General features: G+C 44.9%; 1 protein-coding gene across 1 annotated transcript; it reads right to left on the reverse strand.

Moving 5' to 3' along the window:
* Positions 1-2406: 2406 nt before the first annotated feature.
* Positions 2407-3342, reverse strand: LOC137149683 (olfactory receptor 51G2-like). The gene has a single exon (XM_067543230.1). The coding sequence runs from the start codon at positions 3340-3342 to the stop codon at positions 2407-2409; it is 936 nt and encodes a 311-aa protein (XP_067399331.1).
* Positions 3343-12073: the final 8731 nt, after the last annotated feature.

Here is a 12073-nt window from a genome sequence, read left to right on the forward strand (position 1 = left end):
TTAAGAGCCTTTGGTGAGGGACTTTGTCAACAGCTTTCTGAAAATCTAAGTACACTGTATCCACTGGATCACCTTTGTCCACAAGCATGTTGACTTAGTGAAGCATGATTTCCCTTTAGAAAAGCCATGTTGACTGTTCCCAAGAAATTATGTTCATCTACAAGTGTAAAAATTCTGTTCTTTACTATAATTTCAACCAATTTGTCTGGTAATGAAGTTAGGTTTGCAGATCTACAATGGCGCCTTTTTAAAAAACTGGTGTCACATTAGCTATGGTGCAGTCATCTGGTACAGAAGCTGATTTAAATGATAAGTTCCATACCAGAGTTAGTAGTTCTGCTATTTCATGTCTGAGTTCCTTCAGAAATCTTCGGTGAATCCCATCTGATTCTGGTGACCTATTACTGTTCAATTCATCAGTCTCCTGATGACATGTGCTGTATAAGAGCTAGGTTTTATTATTAAGCCCTGGCTGAGGAATCCCTGTACAGCCAACTACTGCGTCCCATCCCACTGCAGGCCCATCCAGCTGGGTCACGGCTTTGGTGCTGATAAATGGCTCAGATACCAGATCCAAGTGCCTATTTTAGCCTGTAGGTGTTCAGAGATGATATCCTGCTTTGTGCGCTTCACAACCCCAGGTACACTCCCAACCATAGGAAAGACTGAAAAATAATAAATAATTCTGCTCTAAACCCAGAACCTAGGACAATTGAGTGAGTTTGATCACTTAATATTTTATTTAAACTATGCATATTTAACACGTGGAAATCCCGGCCTGCAGGTGCTTTTGCTTAGGAGATTTGGAGGATTCAACAAAGGGAATGAAAGTTTTTACGTGTGACAGGAACACAAACATCTGTGTGCAAAGGAGCAGAAAAGTTAGAAGAGTTTTTCTCTCTTTATGTTCCCGATCGTGACCTGCTCCTCCTGTTGCTGGGTAAAGGAAGGAGGGTCTTGCGGGTAAGGCAGGGCACCAGGATTTAGGCAACTCACATTTAAGTCCAAGCTCTGGCACAGATTCCCTGTGTGAACTGGGACCTAAACTTGCAGAACAGAGTCCAAACGACAGGACCAACTTCCCAGCCGGACCGGCTAGATTCTCGCTGCCCCAGAGCTGCTCCTCGTGCTGTGGGGAGCAGGGATAGCAAGGAGTAAGTTACAGGGGTTTGATTCTCTGACCTGTTCCCCACTACCCACAGCACCTTTGCAGGCTGAGCTACCCTGCAGGCACCCTACCTCTCCATCTAAGGTCCTTGCAGTGACTTACTCTCAGCCTGAAAGACTGTAAATAAGATCCCCCTGTTTGAGGTAATATTTGTTCTCCAAAACACAGGCTCTTTTAGCCTTCACGCCACCCTACTCCATAGTCCAAAACTCCCCCGAACCTCCCTGCTGTGGTCTGTGTTGGTTCAGGCTTGCCACAGCTTTCCTGGCTCGTGGCCAGCTGGCCCCCTCACTAGCTCAGTTCCTTCCCCCCAGGCCGAGCAAGGGCAGCCGTCCTTCCCCTGCTGCTGGGGCTATGTTTAGGCCTCAGTGAAGGCCTCGGTCTCAGGCCCTTAAAGAAGGTGTAGCCTGGGATTTCGCAAAGCAGGGACTATTCCTCAGCCAGGACCATCTTTCTCTCACCCCGTAGCTGCCTCTGCTAGGCCTTGGTCAGCTCCTAAAGTACCAGGAACCTTAAAGGGCTACACCATGGAGCAGGTGTTGAATCTTCCTCAAAGGGAAGACTCCCTGATACACTCACAGATGCAACTCTGCTCTGCCTGGGGCAGTATGCTGGGTTAGCAGGTGTTTTGTGCAGAGCCATCCATGAGGCCGGGGAGCTGCATAGATGGCGTCTCTTAAGGCTCCTGCTTTAATCTTGGCTCTGAAACATCTCGGTCCAGGTGCCTGGGTGAGGGCGAAGGGAATGGTAGGCAACATTGCCCCTTGAATAGCCCCGCTCACTGCTGGTGCCACTCTCATGGATCATGCAGCACCCAGAGTGTTGAGGAAGGGACAGAACTGCGACTGCAAAACAGCTCTGCAGTTTTTCTCATGGTCCTGGATGTTTAACCAGAGATGGGACAGTGACAGGTCATGGACAATGGGAGAAAACATCTACATTTTTTCTCTGTATTGACTATATCCACAGAAATTCTGAGATCTGAGGCTGACACTGATACAGCTCTTTATGAGATAGCATCCAACTGATCCTCTGGCTCTACATAAACACAGTCTTTGTAAATACTGCTGCCTGCCTCGGTCCCGATCCCCAGTGTGCTCTTCTTCCTTATCAGCAGGTGATGGGGATCAGGAGCTCATGTTTTCTCATGTCTTCTGGAAGTGTCTAGGATGGAATAGGTGGATTGTGTTTTTCATCTCACTTGTCATCAGCGCTGGAGTGGGTGATGAACTGACCCTTCATTTGATGAACACCTTGATTATCCTCGCACGAATGGCTTTGGTTTTCACGCTGTACACGATTGGGTTCATCAGGGGTGGGACCAGCAAATAGACGTTGCCCATGAGACTCTGAACCAAGGGAGAAAAGTTCTGCACGAATCTGTGTATCACAGACAAGCCGATCCATGGCATGTAGAAGATCAGGACGACACAGACGTGGGAGACGCAGGTGTTCAGGGCCTTGAGGCGCTCTGCATGGGACGCGATGCTCAGCACTGTTTTGAGGATCATCACATAAGACAGGAGGATGAGCAGGACGTCCAACCCCACGGTAGTGAGCAGTGTAAAGAAGCTGTAGATGCTGTGGGCTCTGATATCCGAACACGCCATCTTCATGACTTCCTGGTTCAGGCAGTAGGAATGGGAGAGGATATTGGCATGACAGTACTGGAAATGTTTCAGGAGAATGGGGAGCGGGAGTATATTACCCATCCCTCTTAGTAGAGCCCCCAGTCCCATCTTGGCTATTCTGGGTGGAGTTAATATGGAATCATATCTCAGCGGGTTACAGATTGCAACAAAGCGGTCAAAGGCCATCGACAAGAGCACAGAGGATTCAATTAACGTAAACCAGTGGATGAAGAACAGCTGGGCAAAACAGGCATCAAAACTGATCTCCCTAGAGTTAAACCAGAATATGCTCAGGACGGTTGGTAGGGTGGATAGCGATGTGCCAATGTCTGTGATGGCCAACATGGAAAGGAAAATGTACATGGGTTCATGGAGAGTCGGATCTGTTTTTATAATGAATAGAATGATTGAATTTCCTACTATGGCAATAACGTACATTAAGCAGATGGGGATAGAAATCCAGACATGGAATTTTTCCTGCCCAGGTATTCCGGTGAGAAGGAAAACTGCAGGTTGGAATTTGGTGTCATTGACAGCTGACATGATGCACTGGGCACCCCCAGGAATTTTGAACTTTATTTCCTGAAAGGAAAAGTAACAGGAGACTTGATATTGAATGAGAAATCATTCTGCTCTCAGTGCAAGTCTAGAGACTTCTAGGAGCTCAAGAAAGATAAGCAAAGACATAGCCTTGGATTTACACTTATGGTTATTTGTTCTATTCATTCTATTGAAACACTTGCCATTGTTTAATGTTGGAACACAGGATACTGGGCTACCTATACCATTGGTCTGACCCTGAATGGAAGATAGTCATGACCTATAGTAAGACAGGCATTACCAGATGGCATTAGACCTATAGTCCATCTAGCCCAGTATCCTGTGCCCAGTGCCAGATGCTTCAGAGGAAGGTAGAAGAAGCCCTGCAGTAGACAGCTGCGAGATAACCTACTCCCAGGGAAAGTTTCCTCCTGACTTGGACATATCTGATAGTGGAAATCATGAAGTTTAATAGCACTCCCAGATTTTTTTTTAAAAATCCCCACTTCTGTAATTGGATTTTCTGTTTCCCCATATAAAAATCTTTTCTCTCTTTGAATCCTACTACAGACTTGACCCCATTGATATCTTGTGGCTGTGAGTTCCATAGCCTCCTTCAGTACTGTGTGGTTTTTCAATTCTGACTTTCCCACAAATATCCTCTCAGGCCCTCCGCTTCTGAGTATGGCCCATTGTATCATGTTGTTAGACTAGAGACGTGCATAGTGAAAATGATCATTATATTTTTCTGTCTTGCATTTATGTTATTTAGAAACATGTTTCATTGACTCATGTATTTTATTTATTTTCTCCACTCCCAAGAACCCAAATTACGCAATTGCCTCTTTGCAGGACATTGGATAATTTCTTAGTGCCAGGTTCTGAGTTCAGGAACATTGAATGGAACAGCCTCACACCAGATTTACATGTGTAAATTTGATCAGAACCGGCCTCTCTTAACTTTCATTTAAGACATGCTCCCCCAATAATCCCTGCAGGAGAAGCTGAATGCTCTGCCTGGCCAGTGTTGATTGGATCCAGAGAGGTCAATCATCTTACAGGCTTCTTTTTTGCCGCTCAAGACCCCTATACTCTCCCAGTGAAAGGGTTCTGTAGATATTTGGCAAGTTACAAGTTAACACAGACAGTTATTTCAGGAGCGTGGCAGGGGGACTGATGTCCCAAATAGTGACTAGTGCAAGCACTAGTTTTGCATTAATATCCAGTTGAGTTGCAAATTGCTTCATCCATGTTCATTTTTCTTCACCTCATGTCTACGCTTCACTGAAACACAGACCAGTAGTTCTGCTGTCTCATGAATTTTTGGAAAGTCTGTTTCAAGTGGAGCAGAGTTATTTTGTGCATGATTCTGAATGTAAGTGCTAGTAACAGCTTCTGGTCAGTTAGCAGGAGACAGTGTCATACAACTGCTCACTGAACAAAGAGTTAATAGCACAAACCCATTGCAAAGAGTATTTGGAATACCTCTGAAATATTTTCTACAGCTAAAGTCATTAAGTAATAAAGTTACCTCTCTTCCTTCCTGTACAGATTCCAACACGTCTGTGGATGGCTTTGCATAGACATGTATGGAATGAGAATTTGGTTTGTAATAACTGTATGAGAATGAAAAGTATTGGCACAACATTTATCCATCTATTCTTTACCTCACACATGTAAACCCATTCTTTCCCCTCTGATCTTCTTTCAGAGATGATTTCTCAGGTTACAGGTATCATCTGGATTTCTTGAGAACTTGAAAAGGTTGCAGCCTGTCGGCCCTCACTCAATCACCTGTCAAAAAACAAAACTCTGGGCAATCCTTTGAAGCTAGTAACTCCTTTTTTCCTGGGTTAGTAGCTGACAGGTTCGCCTCAGGTTCTGTAATGCCAGTCTGCAGCCTTTATACAGAGCCGTACAGGCTTTGGGATCAGCCTATACGATATTCTCTCCCTGGGATCTCCGTCAATACTACAGTGGTTTTCAACTGTTTTCATTTCCAGACCCCATCCAAATTTCAAATGAAGCTGTGAATACCTTTGGAAATCTAACAGTCTGCAAACCCCTAGGATTGTTTATCACAAATTGAAAACCACTGGTGTAGTACAGAGTTACTCCAAAACCTGTTACAGTGCTACAATGGAGGTTTGCGGAAAGTTGATTTCAAAGTGAAATGCATTAAATATTCAAGCCCAGTTGACCCACAGTTTGCTGCAGCCCAGGACCCAATCTGAGCGTGGAAGAATGGTGGGATTCCACCGCAGGATAGGGAAAGGGACGAGGCTGGCATCTGGTACTCAGACCAGAGAGGGGGCAGAAAGCAGGTAGCCCCGAATCTCTGAGGGGTCTTACAGGGCAGAACAGCTGGAGCCCTCATCCAATCAGGAAACAGAACAATTCCATTTGCTTTATATGACCTGTTACTGCAGAGGAACACAGCTCTCAGTTCCTGCATTCACAATCAAGTCAGAGAAAAAATGTTTGAAAATGGATTTGCTGATTATATCCCAGGAGAAAACAGATCTGAGGTGGTTTGGGAACAACTCACTGATATTGCTTTGGCTCTTCTCTGGGCCACAGCACACGGCACCTCTGGAAATGGGACCACTGAGAAATCCTGACTCAGTGAATCGAGGTTTTCACACTCCGAGTTCGCTTTGAATCTGGGGTTTCTGTGCACCTGGAATGATCCCCCATAGACCACGGAAACATGGAATAGAAAGTCCCCCAGCTACCTAGTGCTGCCTGCTCTCCAGCCCCTGTCACTGAGTCACACCCACAGCCCAGCAGAGTCAGCTGCTGTTGCAGAGAACATCTGCCCATGTCAGCAGCTGACAGCCTTTACCCTTCCCTTGGCATTTGAAAGATTTAAAGACAGAGAAACCTGCCAACGTACCCAAGGACTGTGAGAAGGGGAGCAGCTCCCAGCAGAGATCTGCACCCTAACGGAGAAGGAGTCAGCGCAGAGCTTGCACGGGCAGCAGGCAGTGTCTGCTCAGACAGGCTGCAACTGTCCTTATGAAGCATGTTTGCCCATTTCCTAGGGGGGCCACTTCATCATCAGGGACCCTCAGCTGATTGGTTCAGAGTGTGCCAGCTTTAATCCCGTCATGGCCAATGGCAAACTGCAGGAAGCCCATTCCCAGGGCATGCACGGTGATGCCATCACACTGGACAGCAGCGCAAGTCCTGCCACAGGCTCTGTTCCTGCAATCCAGGCTGTCAGCGCTGTGCGTACGGCTCAGAGGAGTCACAGGTGTAATCTTGCTGTAATGCAGTAAAGTAGATAGCAGTAATTTCTCCAGAGCTGCACTTCTAAAATATATCCAGACTTCCTGTATTTCAGAGACATCTACCCCTGCATATTCAGCGAGAGAGAATGCACAGAATCAAGTTCACTTCACGTGTACCTGTCTAGTCCCCTCCCCCTCAGTTTGCCTAGTTATACTTAGTTACTGCCAAGGCCTGAAATTGGCTAGAAGCAGCAAGATGAATAATTGATATTCCATTCCAATAACTGGCAGTGACTTGGACATCTCTAAGATTCCTAAAACGCACCTGCACAGAAGAGGCAGATGAAGAGCCTCTTGGGGATATGGGCAGTGCCATGGCAGCTGAGTTTTCAGTGGAAAATGATCAGTTTTCTAAGAAAAGCCACCCCAAAAATGGATGAAAAGGAAACATTGTAGTTGGGGTCAAAAATTTTTGTGGGGGGGAAAATCCACTGTTCTTGCTCTAGATCAAACCGTGAGCCTCTGTCCCTAGTGTTACCAGATCCGACACCTTGGTGGTAGCACAAGCCCCCCATAGGCCTCCTGTACTGAGCAGCCCTGGGAACCTCTGCTGTGGGTGGCTATGCTGGCTCTATGCCAGAGGGAGCTCTGGAAATGCCCTCTCTGTGGAAACCCATCCGTCCGTGGATCAGAAAAATGGCCGTATTGGGTGAGACCAATAGTCTATAGAGCCCAGTGTCCTCTTTCCCAAGAGTGGTTGGTGCCAGATGCTTCATAGGGAGAGAACAGAACAGGGCAATTTAGCGAGTGATCCATCTCCTGTCATTGAAGGATGAATCCTCTATGGACTAATTTAATTATTTTTTGGACCCAGTTATACTTATGCCCTTCAAAACATCCCCTGCAATGAGTTCCACAAGCTGCCTTCCCCTTTTGTGAAAAATAACTTACTTTAGTTTGTTTTAAACCTGCTGCCTATTAATTTCATTGGGCGACACCTGGCTCTGTCTTATGTGAAGGGGTAAATATCACTTTCTTAGTCACTTTTTCGAAACCATTCATGATTTTATAGATCTCCATCATATACCCCCCTATTCATCTCTTTTCTAAGATGAAAAGTCCCAGTTTTATTAATTTCTCCTCATATGGAAGCTGTTCCATAAACCTAAACATTTTGTCACTTTTCTATGTACTTTTCCAAATTCAAATATATCTTTTTCACGATGGGGAACCCAGAACTGCATGCAGCATTCAAGGTGATTCCCCACATTCTGTTAGCTTTTTTACTGCCACTGCACATTGAGTGGATGTTGTCAGAGAGCTATCCGCAATGACTCCAAGTTCTCTTTCCTGAGTGGTAACAGCCAATTTAGACCCATCCTTTTATATGTGTAGTATACTGTATACTATAGTACAATATTTTCCAATGTACGTTACTTTGCATTTATCAACATTGAATTGCATTTGCCATTTTCTCGCCCAGTCATCCAGTTTTTTGCAGTCAGCTTCAGAATTAACTGTCTTGATTAGTTTTGTATTATCTGCAAACTTTGCCACCTCACTGTTTACCCCTTTTCCACATCATTTATGAATATGTTGTACAGTGCTGGTCTCGGTACAGATCCTTGTGCGACACCACTATTTACCTCTCTCCGTTCTGAAAATGGACCAGTAATAAAAAAAAGTGAATAATTATTGATAGGATCAGCTGTTTTTTAAGTAAATCTCATAATTTTGGATGGGGTGGATCAGCCCCATGGATTTTGAATGATTTGGGTTTGCAATAACAAGAGACAACTTTGCTGACGGACTCCACTCCTGTGGCTGCTCATACTCATGGAGCCTGTGAGCAGCTGAGGCCTGGGTGAGCTGGAAGCAAGGTGAGACCAAGAGATCTGTGACTATAAATCAGCCTCTCCTGCCCTAGAAGGAGACTGCACAACCTGGTCCAGCCCTGGGTTTGGAGCAGCCTTTGAGAAGCAGCTGTGAGCTTTCACCATGGCCTGTAGTGGAGAAATCCTCCACTCTGTCACCTGATCACCTGCCCAGGATCTAGCTCAGTTTTGAAGTCACTGGTGTACTTAGAAACTGTTGGAATTTAGGACTATCACTGTAGTTTACAAAGGCTTTATTGGTCCCGCTTGTAGTCAAGGAACTCTGTAGGGAAGTGGGAGATCCAAGTCACTCTGTATGGAGCCAGCCTAGAGCAAGGTGAGGTAAGTTGTGTCTCTGCCTTGGGGAGCATTCTGTTTTGGCTCTCTCTGCTTTGGGGTTCTTCTGTGCAAAAGTTCTGAATGCTAAGAAACAAAGCTGTGAAATGCTGCAACCTTCCAAGAAGAGAGTGCTTTGTTATCTGTGCGGATATTGTGAAACAGAACAATGTCCTGGTACAGAGGTTCTCAGGAACCAGTTTGATTTCAGCCCTTTAGCTAGTCACCAAAACTGCTCACCATTTTGTGGCTTTTCTGCAGCCTTTGATAATAGTCTGGGAGCATCTGTAATTCCATGGGCAAGTTATTGTTGGAACAGTAAGGGAGGAATCATGAAAAGTGACAGAATTGTCATTTCAGTGGTGACACCCTTTGTGGCACAGCAAGGGAGACTCATTATTCTCCCAGCTCTGGGTCCTCCCATTTGCTGAACTTTTGATAATACAGTGTCATTAGAAATAGGTCAAGTTAGGGGTCTCTCAAAGCCCTTCCTACCACGCACACAATGGTACCAAACGAGACAAACCCAGGAGAATTATATTGATGTATATTTGAGAAAACGTTTACAAATCAATGCTTTTTAATGATATTTTAACACTGGCATGTCAGACATGCACCTCTCGCAATGTTATATGGTGGCTATCAACTCCCGAGCATTAAGTAGGGTAAAAATTTGAAATGAATAGAACTCTCTGCTTGGATATCTATGGATAGACATTACCAGCTTGAACAATAAGGGTATAGCAGGAGGAATCTAATACGAATCACTTGACCAGGATTGTGATAATGATTGTGAAATGCTCAGGGAGATTAGAGAGGCTAAAAAAGCAGAACACACAGTAATAATATACTAACGGTAGCTGTCATCCAGGATCTGGCTTGGAAAGTACTGTGCATTACAGCTGAATAAAATATCTAATTTTATTATTTAATCACACAATCATCTCAAAATACACATGAAAAATATCTCTAATAATAATAATGCAAGCAAGCAGGCTAGCTCTATAGGCTACAGGGTACATGTCACCTCTCCTGCATCAGGAACTGCTTGAAATTTAGGAAACAAAGGGTAGGAATCATTGGAGACTGTAGACACCCTGGATTTCGCCTTCTGGTATGTTTACCAAAGCATCCCACTATTATGGTGCTGTACTATCTTCCAACTCGCCCTTGCCTAGTACAGATGTTGGCATGAAGTCTTAAAACTTTGGTTTCCACATTACAATAAGTATTAATATAATCAATACCATTAAACAAAAAAGCAATTTGTCCTTGACTTGTCTCTAAGTCCCAATAGTTGTCAAGAACAGTCCATGAATTTGTAGAGTTTACAGGGGAAGAGTTGTTGTAGATCATTGGATAGTGATCTTCTTCTCAAATAATAGGGGTGGGGTTGTAACACATCCTTTTCCCTCTGACATGGCAAATCCTCTTCTGGTGCAAGGGAGAGGTTACGAGCACTTCCACCCTACTCCTCTGACCTTATTTCTTCAGCTGCAGAGGTCCTTTTACAATGCGAGGCATGTATCCAAGACTGGTGGTCTTGGCCCTTTACAGCCGTTTTAGTGATGAGGAGTACCTGGAGTGGACCTTTCCAACGTGGTTCCAGGGCTGACTTTCTTTGGTGGACTTTTATGTAGACCCAATCACCAGGTTGGAGGGACTGACAAGGTTCCGTTGCAGGTGTTGGGAGGACTTCTTGAACCTGTGAGTAGACAGACTTGATACACTGCATTAACATTTTACAATAGTCCTGTATCACATCACCAGTTAACTGTAAGACAAATTCTTGCGGGTTTGGTGGTGGGGTGTGTGGCAGCCTCATAGGTCTGGCCATAAGGATCTCATGCAGAGATAGTCCATGCTTCCGGTTGACAGTGTTTCTAATATACATGAGAGCTATGGGTAGGGCATCTGGCCACTTCAGGCTAGTTTCTGCGCATATTTTAGCTAATCTAGTTTTCAGATCAGAATTCTTTCTTTTACAGCTCCGCTACACTGGGGGTGATATGCACATTGCATGTGTCGTTGAATTCCTAAGGCTTTACACAAGTTCTGAATGACCTGTCCTGTGAAGTGGGTCCCTCTATCGCTGTCCAAAATGAGGGGCAACCCAAACCTAGGTATGAATTCTCTCAACAGTTTCTTGGCGACGGTTACTGCATCCACTTGCTTACAAGGATATAATTCTACCCATCCTGAAAACATATCAATTATGACTAACAAATATTCAAAATTACAACATTTAGGCATTTGGATAAAATCCATTTGTAAGTTCAGAAAGGATCCGCACAGAGTGGGTGCACCGAGGATTTTGTCTTTTCTTTCTGGCCTATGTTACGGGCCAGACAGATAGGACAGGTGCTGCAGTTGTGTACTGTTATGCTATGGAAGAAAAATGTGGGGCAAACCAATCACACTGTGCTCCACTGTGGCTCACATGGGCAAGGTAGGGTAAATGGGCCTTGAGCGCTACCAAGCGGCCATCTTTGGCACCCTTGTCGTAGCCAGTCCTCTTTTTCTTGTTCTGAAGCCTCATCTTGCAGTTTTGTTAACCTAGTAAGGCTAGCCAGAGACGACTGGTCTCAGGAAAGGAAAAGAGTAGTAAAATCTGTCGCAGGAAGGCCTGAAATGGCCGCATTCCTAGCTGCCTGACCAGCTAGGGCATTTCCATGTGTGACATCATTATAAGGGGTAAGGTGGGTATGACATTTAACAATGGTTAGGGTGGAGGGTAACTGCAGTGCCTGCAATAATGCATCAACATACTGTCCATTTCAAACGGGGGTTCCAGCCGAAGTGAGGAATCCTCGCTGCTTCCAGAGTTCAACAAAGTCATGGAGAACTCCAAAGGCATATCGGGAATCACTGTAAATGGTTGCGGATAGATTATCTGCTAATATACATGAACGAGTAAGGGCTAATAATTTGGCAATCTGGGCAGACAAAACATGTTGCAGATGGTGTGCCTCTAACACTTGGTGCTGCATACATACTGCATATCCAGAGACAAGGTTACCCAAGCTGTCTCTGAGGCAAGAACCATCAACAAACAAAACTAAATCGGGGTTCAACAAAGGGACATCTTGGAGATCAAGGCGAGCAGTAAGGAGATGTTCAGTAACTGACAAACAATCATGAGGATCACCGTTAGAAAGAGTGGGAGGAGTGAGGCAGGATTCAATACAGGACAGTGGGTAAGGATGATATCTGAGACTAAAAGAAGGAATTTCTCGTATTTGGTTAGTCTCGCATTGAATAAATGCTGGGTTATGCCTTTTAAGAGTGGGG

The sequence above is a fragment of the Emydura macquarii genome, unplaced genomic scaffold, assembly GCF_026122565.2.
Source record: "Emydura macquarii macquarii isolate MOO-44397 ecotype Brisbane River unplaced genomic scaffold, CSIRO-AGI_Emac_v2 contig_807, whole genome shotgun sequence".
Lineage (NCBI taxonomy): Eukaryota > Metazoa > Chordata > Testudines > Chelidae > Emydura > Emydura macquarii.

Bases quoted from the DNA above. Each gene is read 5' to 3' on its own strand.
- LOC137149683 (XM_067543230.1), bottom strand. From the start codon at position 3,342: ATGTCAGCTGTCAATGACACCAAATTCCAACCTGCAGTTTTCCTTCTC.